This window comes from Carettochelys insculpta, chromosome 27 (assembly GCF_033958435.1).
Source record: "Carettochelys insculpta isolate YL-2023 chromosome 27, ASM3395843v1, whole genome shotgun sequence".
In the NCBI taxonomy this organism is placed as follows: domain Eukaryota; kingdom Metazoa; phylum Chordata; order Testudines; family Carettochelyidae; genus Carettochelys; species Carettochelys insculpta.
In genome coordinates this window covers 7244099-7257437 of record NC_134163.1, presented here as the reverse complement: position 1 = coordinate 7257437, position 13339 = coordinate 7244099, and the positions used below count along the sequence as shown (strand labels likewise).

Sequence of the window (13339 nt, the reverse complement as noted above, 5' to 3'; positions counted from 1 at the left end):
TGCACAGAGCTACTCAGGTCCCCATGCTGCAAGATTCTCCAAAAAGCAAAATTATATGGTTCATCCAGCCATTTCCAGCTCATGTTTCAGACTAGACTCACACATGAAAAACAAGTATCCCACTGAAATAGAAGTAAAATGCTTATATTCCACCTGATTTCATAAACGTGGTAAAAAAGAGAAAATAAGCCAATTTTCAATAACATCACGTATGAACATTTCTGTATTTGTGTTTCATTTTGTAAGCAAACAGTTGGTGCGTGTATGGCAAATCATGCTCCTGAAAGGGGTACAGTGGTCTGGGAAGGTTGAGAACCACTGTTTCAGTATCAGTCTGTCCCAGTGTCCTGTCTTCTAACTGGCCTATGCCTGGTGCTTCAGAAAGAATGAATCCAAAAGAGAAATTATTGAGCTTCTTGGAGTCAGAGGTTAGGGAAACCCAGAGGTCAGGATTTCATCTCTGACCATCTCGGCTAATAGCCGAGGAACTTAAGAGTTTTTTTTAAGCCTACAACATCCCCTGCACAGATTGATCATACCTCCTCAGGTTTACTTTAAGCCTGTTAATTTCACTGAGTAACCCCTGGTTCTTGTAATATGTGAAGGAGTAAAATACCACTTCTTTATAAAAGTTCCTCAGTATCATTCATGATTGTATAGACCTCTGGCATACTCCTCCCCATTAATCGCTTTTCCAAGATGAAAATCCCTGTCCTTTTCACCTTGCCTCACATGGAAAGCTGTTCCATTCCCTTCAGAAATTTTTGCTGCTCTTTGCTGTAACTTTTCCAGTTCTAAAGCATCTTTTTTTGAGCCAGGGCAATCAGAATTGCACAGAGCATTCAAGGAGTGAGTTTATCATGGATTTATATAGTGACATTATTTATCACTTTCCAAATGGTTCATAAACATTTAGCTAGCTTTTTGACTACTGCTGCACATTGAACAAATGTTTTCAAACAAACCATCTATGATAGTCCTAGGGATGTAAAAGGTTAAACAATTAAGTGGTTAATCAATACTCATTAGGCTTACTGCTAACCAGACCTTAACTGTTAACCCTGGCAGTGAGCAGGGTGGGCTGGCAGACCTGCTCAGCTAACCTGCATTGATCTGCAGGAGGAACCCCAGTTGTACCAGTCAGAGTGGCCTCAGTCAAACCATACAATTTTATTTATTTAACATGTTAACTATTTAACAGATTTATATCCCTAGATAATTCCAGGAACTTTCTTGAGTGGTTAAGGCTAACAGACTCCATTGTTTTCTATGTACTAGTTGGAAAGCTACGTTTTCCAATGTGCATTACTTTGTACTTAGTAACACTGAATGTCATCTGCCATTTTGTGGCCTGTTCATTCAGTTCTGAGAAATCCCTTTTTAACACCTGAGCTTACTTTGGACTTCACTATCATGATTAGTTTTGTATCATCTGGGAAGAGGTGAATAAGGGGGTGGCAAAATCTGCATATTATTTACCAATACACTGAACAGTATTATTCCACTACAGATCCCCCTGGGGGACACTATGATTTAGCTCTCCCCATTCCAAAAACTGAACCTTTATTTTTGCCTTTGCTTTTGGTCTTTTATTCATTTACTGGGCCAGAAAAGTCTCCCTTATACCATGACTCATTATTTTGCTTAAGAGTCTTTGTCAATGGACCTTGTCAAAAGCTGTCTGAAAGTCCAAGTATACTATATTAACTTGTCCATGTCTTCACTGACCCACTCAAACCATTTGAATAGATTGGCAAGTTAAGATTTTCCTTTACAAAAGCCACATTGACTCTTACACAACATATTATGTTCATCTAGGTATCTGGCAATTCTGTTCTTTACAATTTCAGCCAATCAGCCAGTAATTGCCAGCAACAGCTCTAGAGGCTTTTTCAAAAATGCTAGCGCCATGTTCACTAACTTCCAGTCATCCAGCACAGAAGCCGACTGAAGTGATCAATTACATACCACAGATAGTTTTGCAATGTCATATATAAGTTCCTTCACAGCTCTTGGGTGAACGCCATCTGGTCCTTATCACTGTTTATCAATGTGTTCTAACACCTCTACTGACATCCATCTGGACAGTTCCTCAGATTTGTCACCTACAAAGAATGGCTTAGGCATGAGACACACTCATCCTCTGCAGTAAAGACCAGTGTAAAAAAATTATTTAGTTTCTCCACAGTGGACTTTTCTTCTTCTACTGTCCAGTGACCCCACTGATCTTTGGCAGGTTTCCTACCTTTCATGTATTTTTTTTTTTTTAAATTGCTGTTCATGTGTGTCTCTTTTGGTAGTTGCTCTTCATATCATATTTACACTTGCTAGAATTTATGGTCCTTTTTATTTTCTTCAATAGGATATGATTTCAAATTTTTAAAGCAGGCCTTTCTGATTCTTCTCTTTTGTCATTTAGCCAGGGTGACATTTTTCTTACTCTTACTATATTTTTAATTTGAGATATACATTTAATTTCACAAAATTACACTCAGTTCAAATACCAGACTTCATGGTGGTATGGCTGATGACAGGATTCCAAAGACAACTGCAGAATGGAAGAAACTAGTCACCATCCTGACCTTCCCCATGCTAAAAGAATATAATATGGAGAGTCAGTAACACCACCCACTTTCCCATACCTAACAATATACCCCTTTAAGTGACATCTGTGATTAGGAGACCAAGTTGGAATTCTTCAGCAGTTGGCACTAATTAGCACAGCTATAATCTTCAAGGCTCCACCCAGAAGAGTATCATCAGAGAGGAATGGAGAAGGGGCAGATCATAGAGCTGGGTTCATAACACCTTTTCAGTGCCCACTACAACAGAGCTCTGCCCCTGAGTTAAAAACGGTGATGCCTGATGTAAGGGGAGCCTTCAAGGACAAGAGCTATACACAAGTTACCAAGTAAGACGCCCATTCTCAGAATGGAACAATCAAAAGAAAGGATTCATTAGGAAGAAAGGCATATATCTTCTACTACTTCTTCCAGGGCTCCTAATCAGCACCTTGCTTGCCTCCAGCATCAATCCACTTTAGTGGATGATAGATTAGGGGACTACCATTGCCTGCCAAATTCAAGAAACTCCCTGGGTATGCTCCCTCCTGAGCACAAATTTCAAATTTAAGAAAACTGGAAACACATACCTTCTTCCTGTGTTGTGTTCACAGCAAGGAAGAAGAGACAAGGGAACCAGAGCAGCACCATTCCTGGCAAAAACAACAAGGCCTGTGTGACCTTATAAATTAAACAGATAATTTAGAACATAAGCTTTTGTGGGCTAAGACCCACTTTGCCAGATGCATCTGATGAAGTGGGTCTTAGCCCACGAAAGCTTATGCTCTAAATTATCTGTTAGTCTATACAGCACCACAGCCCTTCTCATTGTTTTTGCAGATACAGACCAACAGCTACCCCCGATACTTGTTATCATTCCCAGCAGCACCCCTCCGAGTTGAGCCTCAGACATCTTTGGATCAGTAGCCACTACTGTCACAATGACAAACCAGATGGTTCATCAGACAACTATGAAGTGGAAGATGAGAAGGAAAATGGGCATGCTAATGGAAGTGAAAGATGACGACAAACCCAGGGCATTCAACATCTTGAGAATGATCAACTACAGGGGCTGCCTGAGGAGTAAGACTCCCTGATGGTCTCCTACAAGGAAAAGGAGACATTTTAAAATTTCTCTCTTTTCTGTTAGAAACTGGAAGGGGTCAGCATTGTTGGCAAGTTATAAACAGTAAGTTCAAAAATAGGTATCACCAACATTCATTGACAAGGAACCCATATGTACTTTAACATGTGTGGTCAGCAGTCTGAGGTTTCTAGGCGTCAACCTGCAAAGATTAAAAAAACCTGAGACATCTCGATGTATTTCTGAAAGAGAGTTTTAAAATGTATATTACATCCAGCAGCACATTTGCCTTCCTGATACTTTCAGAAACTAAAGAGAGCTTCACAGTGCCTTTTATTTTTACAGACTGTTTACACTTGGAAGTTACCTAAATAGCTATTCTATAATGATTATTTCAGTACCAGCCCCTATGTCGGCACTTATTCCCAAGTAAGAGTGCCCACACAGGGCTCACAGCAACGTAACTATTCCAAAATAATGACTCTAGAATAATTACTTCCATTATCTTTTGAATGTAGACCAGCCCTGAGCTTTCTATAAACAGTAAATGCTCTGGGCTTCAGAGCAGTAAGGGCTCGTGAAAAAGTCAGAAACCTGATACAACCGTAATCACATCACCACTAGCACATTTCCACAATACAGCTATGCTCTGAACATCTGAAAATCCAAATAAGAATCAAAAACAAGAAAAAAAATAATTTCAGGTAACATAGGGTGAAGGTTCTTGTTACTGCTTACAGAGGTGAGTTTTAAAGTTAAAAGGGTGAGTTTCCAGCAAACTACAAGATGTTCCAGCCACATTAAATAAAAGGGACAGAAGGCACAAATCAACGGGTGTCAAAAGGTGACAAACCTCAGAAGGAGGATGAGGAAGCAGAAAGTGAATAAAAAGAAGAGGCAGAAAGGGTGGGTGTTAAAGTTTATGTAGGGCCTTCTATGAGGATTGTGTTTATATTTTGTATTCAGAATAGGAAGCCACAGGAGGATCACAGTAACATTAAGTCACAGAAAAGCAAACTGACTTTGGCAGCAGCATTTCAAACTGACTGGAAGGAAGACAAACAAGAGACCAGATGAGAAATTACTATAAAAAAGGCAAGAAGTGACCAGCATACAGGTTTTAGCAATCAATACAGGACAAATTTTGAACAAGGAAGCATCAGTTGTTTGCACAAAAGACTTAGCATGGGACAAAGTAGAATTAAAGATCACAGCAAGATTACAGGTTGAGACAAGAAAGAGTGGAATTATGAAAGGAAACAGAATAAGAAGTAGGAGAAAAAGTGAGAGTGTCGACTATCAGTAAATAGTTATTTGAGCATCCTGTCAAGACACATCCTCATTACTGGAATGCACAGACCTGTACTACTAACACAGAAATTGAGACAGCTAACATGGACATCTTGGGTGTCCATCCACAAAGCATGCTAAAACTGATAGTGGATATGGAAGTGTCATTAGTATACAGAGTGATAATGAATTTGTAGATGGCGATGAAGTCAAAAAGAGGAAAGTACACAGAAAAATAATAAAAAAAGCCAGAAGACAGACTGCCAACAGCAAACAGAAAAAGAAAAATGAAAAACTGTTCAAAGAAAATTAAGTTGGCAGCAACTCTAGCTATCTGTAGGACAGACACCCTGTCTGCTCAATACTGCATCCCAGAAGAAAGAAAAAAGAGAAATCAAATATCAAGAGGCTTAAGGCATCAACCACCTCAAAAGCACCAAAAAGACAAAACTCTGTGACACATCCCCTTCCCCCATACACACTATAATATCAGCACACCTGAGACCACATAATCAAAGACAGTCCCTCATCTACTTCGATCAGAGCAGAAAACACACCCGGGTCCACTTACACTCCTACAAAGTCACCCTCTGGCACACACACTTCATCTATCACCATGCAGCAGAAATGGACTCAACACATACTTCCCCACACACGTTGCAATACCCTAGACACTGCTCTGAAACCCTCTCTCCACAGCAGCTTCACCGATGGTAACACGGATGCAGCACTCTCAAAGTTCCCCCACAGCCTTGGATTTAACACAATGTGGACTAGCCACATTCAGAGCGGGACGAACTTACCTCCCACACTGCTGCACAGCGGATGCCCAGAACCCCCACCCAGCACACACGCCACTCCAGGAGCGGCTCTAGTCTTGCCAAGTGGGAGATTGGAATGAGAAGAGAAGAGGGTGTGGAACAGCCGGCGCCCCGCGGCCTGCATCCTGCACACACAATATCACTACCACCGGCTGCACTTCTCCGTCCCCCGCAGCTCCCGTCTGAAGCGCTCCCGCAGGCCCGGGGTCTTCCGTCCAACGGGCCAGGGCCAAAGCCTGCCCCTCCCCAAGCCCCGCACAGGCCCCGACCTCCCCCTACAGGCCTCAGCTTTGCTCCTCCCCCACACACAGGCCCCAGGTCTCCCCCGCAGGCCCAGGCCACAGCCTCGTTCCCGTCCCTAGCGGGGCCCGTTCCTCCCACCGCCAAGAGGCGAGCCCGGCCTGGCCGCAGCCTACCCACATAGCTCCCCCAGCCCAGCCAGACCTCACCTGTCGACGGGTCCGGCAGGGCCTCGGCAGCGGGAGGGTAACGGCTCCGCAGCGCGCACAACAAGCCTCTCACAGCACCGCTGCACACGCCCCCACCCCGCCCATCGACCTGCATTGGTCACTTAGCGCACGTGGCTGACGCCCTATTGGAGCAACATTCAGTCCGTCAAGCGCGCCCCCAGGGGCGGGTTCTCCCAGCAGGCAGGAGCAGGGACTGGTAGGCCGGCCGGTCGGTCACCGGAGCGGGGGAAGCGGCGATACGCTGAGGGGGAGGAGCCGGGTTTGGCGGGGAGCCCAGGTGACTCTTGGTTACCCGGGCTGCCTGTGCCCTGGCGCTCTTACGGGCCCGGGAGCGCGTGGGGCTGGGTAAGGGTCCAGATCAGTCCTGTTTGAATGCTCAGCTGACCCAAAGCTGCTCCCACTACTTAGGTACATCACAGAACCGTAGAGTCCTAGAGCTGGAAGGGACCTCAGCAAGTCATCAAGTATACCCCTGCCTGAAGCTGGATTAACCCCAACTAACTCATCCCAACGGGGGCCTTGTCAAGATGGGACTTAAAAACCTCCAGATGGCGATTCCACCGTCTCTGTTGGTAACACATTCCAGTGCTTCACCACCCTCCCGGGGAACTAGTTTTTCCTAATAGCCAAAGTACACCTCCTGCACTGTAACTTCAGACCATTGCTCCTTGTTCTGCCATCTGTCACCATTGAAAAGAGCCTCTCTCCAGCCTCCTTAGAGCCCCCGTCAGGAAGTTGAAGGCTGCTATCAAATCACCCCTCAGTCTTCTCTTCTGTAAACTAAATAAGCCCAAGTCCCTCAGCCTCTCCCAACAGGTTAAGTGTTCCAGCCCCCTAATCATTTTCATTGCCCTCCACTGGACCCACTCTGATGCATCCACATCCTTTCTATACTTGGGGGCCCAGAACTGGATGCAATACTCCAGATGAGGCCTCACCAGTGCCAAATAGAGGGGAATAATAACTTTTCTAGATGAGCTGGAAGTGCTTCTCCTAATGCACTTCAATATGCCATTAGTTTTCTTGGCTACAAGGGCACCATGTTGATTCATATCCATGTTCTCTGACACATGTAGCTGCTAGCCTTAGAAGGGTACAGCCTTCTTTTCTGTGGCTACTGATGTTCAGCCTTCCTCTACTCCCAAGCATTTCTGGCCAAAGTAGAATCATGGGCACACTAAGCACTCTTTCATAGGACTGAGCAAGTAGGAATCTTTCTGCTTTTCACACACCTGTTTGGTCCCAGTTCTACTTGTATTGATAGAACAGGACTCAAGCTATACATTTTCACAGCAATAGGATAAGGGTGAAAAGCTACAAAATGGAATCATTTAAAAGCTCCAGCTGCATTCACTGATATCAAGAGGTATGATTGAGTGATATAATCCCTTTGTGCGTGTGGGTGGGGGAGCAATATCAAAGCATAGGACAAAAAGAATAGATGGTTATTGATCAACAGTAAAAGTCACAGAGAGGCAGCTGTATTAGCCTGTGTCTTCCCAAAGCAAAAAAAAAACAAAACAGTCTTGTAGCACTTTAAAGACTAACAAAATGATTTATTAAGTGATAAAGTCAATGGTTATGCTCTGCTATGTCTAAGATGAACATGAGAGACACTATACAACAGAAACTGTTGACCTGCTCTTTCATACAGGCTAAGACCACTTTCTGTAATGAGCTTAAGGACCATAATGATTCAAGATTTTTCTTCTCCTGTATCCCTTCATCCTCCATGATACAATTTGGGGGAAAGAATTACCCTGTAAACCTGAATATTTCTTGTAGTCAGAGGCAGTTAACACTTTGAATTTGTGCTTAGCCCCTATGCAAAGAATCTGTGAGGAGCCATAACATTTCACCAATCTTACAGGGAAGGAATTTTTTTTCACAGACCTGGTGAGGAAGGCAATTCCTTGCATGACAAATATAAGTTTAGGTCTTCGGGACTGTAGATATCTAATGGACTTGCAAAGATTCATTTTGACACAAAACATTGGACAGGCTAAACAAAGGACACCAAAAAATGGCTAGCACTTCATATAATGTGGATTTTTTTCCTTTCATAAATAAGACATTCTATAACCTCAAATGCAAGACTCTGTATTACTGCAATAATAAATAAATAATTTAGACCTTTAAATATGAGTTTGTGCAAAAGTTGTGCTGAATGGAAGTAAATTTTGATCTAACATGAAGGGTGTAAATTTGAGGTATCCTGACACACTCACACATATATATAGCATGTGTGTGACATATCCCTATATAGTATATAAATATGTGGAATTATTTTATGCACTTAGATTATTTACCCTATTATTTTTGAACATCTCAAATTCAGACACTAAAAGTGCACAGAAGTTATTTAAGCTATTATTAAATTTAAGAAATTCCAGTTTTTCTTGTTACTTGTTTTGTGTAATAAATTCCCAGTATTTTTGGAGCAATAATACCTATTTTAGCAAAGTAGGTGGTCTCTGAATCCCATTTAACTCTTCAAGCTGTAAAGTGCCACTCTAACCTCCTATGTTCAGGACTGTAAGGCTATGTCCACACAGCACCCTAAACTCAAAATAAGATGTGCAATTTGTGCTATGCAAATTGCATATCTTATTTCAAAATAGGCTATTTTCAAAGCATGCACCAAATGATAATGATATCATCAATGTACTGTAAGTTAAAGAGGGATAATAGGGGATAGGAGCTGAGGAAACTTTGTTCTAAATCAGCCATAAAAATGTTAGCATACTGTGGGGCCATGCAGGTGCCCATAGCAGTGCCACTTATCTGGAGGTATAAATTGTCCCCAAATCAGAAATAGTTGTGGGTGAGGACAAAGTTTCATAACTCAGCCACCAGATGTGCCACGATAACATCTAAGATAGTGTTTCTAATCTCCTGTAGTCCATCTTCATGTGGAATATTGGTGTAGAGAGTTTCTACATCCATGGTGGCAAGGATGGTATTTTCAGGAATGTTTTGGATTTTCTGTAATTTCCTTAGGAAGTCAGTGGTATCTCGGAGATAGCTAGGAGTCCTGGGCCGTGTCTACACGTGCACGCTACTTCGAAGTAGCGGCGCCAACTTCGAAATAGTGCCCGTCACAGCTACACGTGTTGGGTGCTATTTCGAAGTTGAAATCGACGTTAGGTGGCGAGACGTCGAAGTCGCTAACCCCACGAGGGGATGGGAATAGCGCCCTACTTCGAAGTTGAACGTCGAAGTAGGGCACATGTAGACGATCTGTGTCCCACACCACCGAAATAGCGGGGTCCGCCATGGCGGCCATCAGCTGAGGGGTTGAGAGACGCTCTCTCTCCAGCCCCTGCGGGGCTCTATGGTCATCGTGTGCAGCAGCCCTTAGCCCAGGGCTTCTGGCTGCTGCTGCGGCAGCTGGGGATCCATGCTGCATGCACAGGGTCTGCAACCAGTTGTCAGCTCTGTGGATCTTGTGTTGTTTAGTGCAAGTGTGTCTGGGAGGGGCCCCTTAAGGGAGCGGCTTGCTGTTGAGTCCACCCTGTGACCCTGTCTGCAGCTGTTCCTGGCACCCTTATTTCCATGTGTGCTACTTTGGCGTGTAGACGTTCCCTCGCAGCGCCTATTTCGATGTGGTGCTGCCCAACGTCGAAGTTGAACGTCGACGTTGCCAGCCCTGGAGGACGTGTAGACGTTATTCATCGCTACATCGAAATAAGCTATTTCGATGTAGCGTGCACGTGTAGACGTAGCCCTGCTAGCATAGGGTTTGAGGAAGGAGTCTACACAGCTGGATAGTCCTGTAGCAAGGGTGCTAATCCCTGAAATGCCTTTGCACCTTGGCCTCAATAGAGATAGCAATTACCTTGCACACTGCATCTTTGATATTCAGTGACCTCATGCAACTCACTTAACTTAATAGACACTAGCAGTAACTAATTTTCTATCCCCTCTTCCCCCTTTCACTTCCCCTTTTTGTCCAATGTAGCTGATTTGTCAGTTTTTATTTAATTTTTTCTGTCCTTCTGTTAAATTCTCATTATGCCAGTTTACTTCTAACAGAATTTCCAGATCTCAAGAAGTGGGTCTGTCTCATGAAAGCTCATCACCTAATAAATAATTTTGCTAGTCTTTAAAGTGCTACAAGACTGCTTTTTTGTTTTATCAAATTAAAGTGATGGGAAGGAACATCATATCAGAGTTTAGTAAAGATTCTGCTCACTGATGGAGGGAAGAGACTGCTCCACCTGTCCTTTTTTTCTCCCTTATGATTACTATATGTACACTGGGGAAACTCAACATTCTGTACATCCTAATGTTAAATCCTGAACTACCTTCCAAAGCTCCTTAAAAATGCTAAAGATGTTGTTGTCACACTCTCTGTGCTTGGCTTGTGGATATTAATATGCATAACTCGAAAACATTTTAGACAAAATGCATTATGTGACTTATAGTTTTTAAAATTGCAGTCTACTGTGTATATTCTGTTTTTGTGCATTTATCACTCTTTGTATAGTGTAATACGGTCAGGTCAGACCCCAGCTGGAAGGGTAAAAGGCAGCTCAGGACACAGCCTGCGCTAGGGGAAGAACAGAAAGGGCCAGTTAAGCTTGCAGGTGGAGACAGTAGGGAGTGGCAGCAGGTACAATGAGGGCTGGCTGACCTCACTGCTGGAGCACTGGCAGAGCTTAAAAAGCAGTGCCAGCCAGGGGAGAGGGGAGAGAAAAAGAGATGAGGTGAACAAGGTAGGAAGGTGCAGATAGGAGGAGAGATGACAGATAATGAGAACAAGTAACATCCACAAGAGACGCGGGGAGAAAGAGGTAGTAGCTCAGTGGGAGAGTGCCTGAGCTCCTCTCCCCCAATGAGACGGAAGGCCAAGGGGGAAAGGGCTGACCAGCTCACCCAGACTGGCAAAATTCCTCTGCGTGACCATGGCTGTGTCTACACGTGCCCCAAACTTCGAAATGGCCATGCAAATGGCCATTTCGAAGTTTACTAATGAAGCGCTGAAATGCATATTCAGCGCTTCATTAGCATGCGGGCGGCAGCCGCGCTTCGAAATTGACGCTCCTTGCCGCCGCGCGGCGCGTCCAGACGGGGCTCCTTTTCGAAAGGACGCCGCCTACTTCGAAGTCCCCTTATTCCCATGAGCTCATGGGAATATGGGGACTTCGAAGTAGGCAGCATCCTTTCGAAAAGGAGCCCCGTCTGGACGCGCCGCATGAGGTGCAGCCCAGCAGACAGACATACTAACTTTGTCTGCCACAGTAACAGGTGTGGCACTATTGTAATGAAATGTAGCTGGAATGTGAGTATGCAACTCCTAGCTTTACAGCTGATGGCTGCTGCTTTTCATTTTGGCTGCAGAGGAGGCCTTTCAATATGGTTATAGAAAAACCACATTGTTATAGTGTTAACGTTACCTGTCACTAATAGCACCAGTTGATGAAGTAAATCATCCTACTTGGCCTACTAGTGACAAGTAACCCCTTTTTCCCATCCTTCTTTTGCCCCCTCCCTCCCTGCTATATAAACCTTGATTCTATTTGTCTACTCCAATCATCTGAAGAAGTGTGTCTGACCCATCAAAACTCATGACCTAATAAACTTGTTAGTCTCTAAGATGCTACAAGACTGCTTGTTGTTTGTGAAGTTACAGGCTAACATGGCTATCCTCTGAGTCTGATTTTAATGATGCATACCCACAACTTAGTGCAGAAGGTATACAGGTCTTTATAATCCATTTGGACCACTAAACTTTATCACATGTCAATGCCACATTGAGTCTTGAGAATGGCTTACAACATGACATTTTCATGCCTTAATGACACTTTATATCACAATCTCTAGTTCAGCAGTTTCTGGTCTGGTAAAATCTGTGGTCTGGTGTGATTTTAATTAGCTAGGTGTCCACTTATCATGACTGCGGCCAAGTTCCCTGCTGTCCCATAAAATTTGTTTACACACACCAGTCCTGGCTCTCAGTGTTCTATGCTGTTTTTAGCTCTAATTTAGTCCTTTTAAAAGACTAGTAAACAGTGGAAGTTTTGGAATGCTGCTAGACAATACTTACCTCCCATGGTTTGGCAAATTTTCTGTTCTGACACCAGTCAGGTCTTGAGAGTGCTGGACTAGAGAGGTTCAACCTCTATAGCTTGCTATTTCAGTGCAAAAAAAGATAGTGTTGTGTAAAGTTCTGACAATAATTTGAAGGAACACCACCATTTTCTGCACCGTGTTATGATTTTAAGGAAGTCATGCTGTTTTGGTGGAACATTTTCATTTTGTGTTGTGAAGCTCTAATGCTATATGATGACACGTCTGTGCAATGCCTTCATGTTGCACTAGGATGTGACATTTTAAAAAATGTATTGGTTGTTCATCATAACCCAATTAAACACGCCTAGTCTTTAAAGCCAAGATAACTAGTCTGATGTAATCTTTACTCCTGCAATAATCTGAAATTACCTCATCTCTGTCTGGATTACAAAAGTCAACAAACCGTGATTTAAAGATTTCAAATTACAGAGACTCCATGTACTCTATTCAAGCCAGCAAGACACTCATGCCCCTTGCTGCAGAGGAAGGCAAAACAAACAAACATATGAAACAAAACCCCGCCCAGAGTCTCTGACCATCTGACACAAGGACAAATTCCTTCATGAACCAAAATATGGCAATCAGTTAGACCTTGAACATGTGGATGAGACCCACCCACTCAAGTCAGACATCTAGGAAAGAATTCTATGTAATAACCGAGATCCTTCCCCATTTAGTGTCCCATCTGCGACCACGGGAAATATTTGCTAACAGCAGACACAGATGGGCCATATGTCATTGTAGGCAATTTCATCAGATCATTCTCTTGATAAAGTCATTAAAGTATATCTTGAAACAAATGAGGTTTTTGCTCCTACTACTCCCCTTAGAAAGGTATTCCATAACCTCACTCTGATGGTTCCTAGGCATCCTTCAGTCTGCGTAGACTATGGATCGCGCCCTTCGTAACTCCATTTAAGATTGTCATTTACAGCGTTGGCTGTGACTGTGGAGGCCTACACGAGAGTGACAGTCCTTGCTACATCTGCTGCATATGCAGTGGGTGTCCTTGCTGTCCTTTCTACGGGCTCACTTCTC

General features: G+C 43.5%; 2 protein-coding genes across 2 annotated transcripts in view; one reads left to right on the top strand and one right to left on the bottom strand.

Moving 5' to 3' along the window:
• ELAVL1 (ELAV like RNA binding protein 1) overlaps window positions 1-6289 on the bottom strand; it is an 88668-nt gene extending 82379 nt beyond the window's left edge. Inside the window, exon 1 of the mRNA XM_074978104.1 lies at window positions 6206-6289. The gene's annotated coding sequence lies outside the window, so the exon portion shown is untranslated. The remainder of the gene's footprint in view (window positions 1-6205) is intronic.
• Window positions 3503-13339, top strand: part of LOC142002098 (uncharacterized) — a 31193-nt gene continuing 21356 nt past the window's right edge. Inside the window, exon 1 of the mRNA XM_074977930.1 lies at window positions 3503-3644. Coding sequence (XP_074834031.1) covers window positions 3503-3644 — 142 coding nt within the window. The remainder of the gene's footprint in view (window positions 3645-13339) is intronic.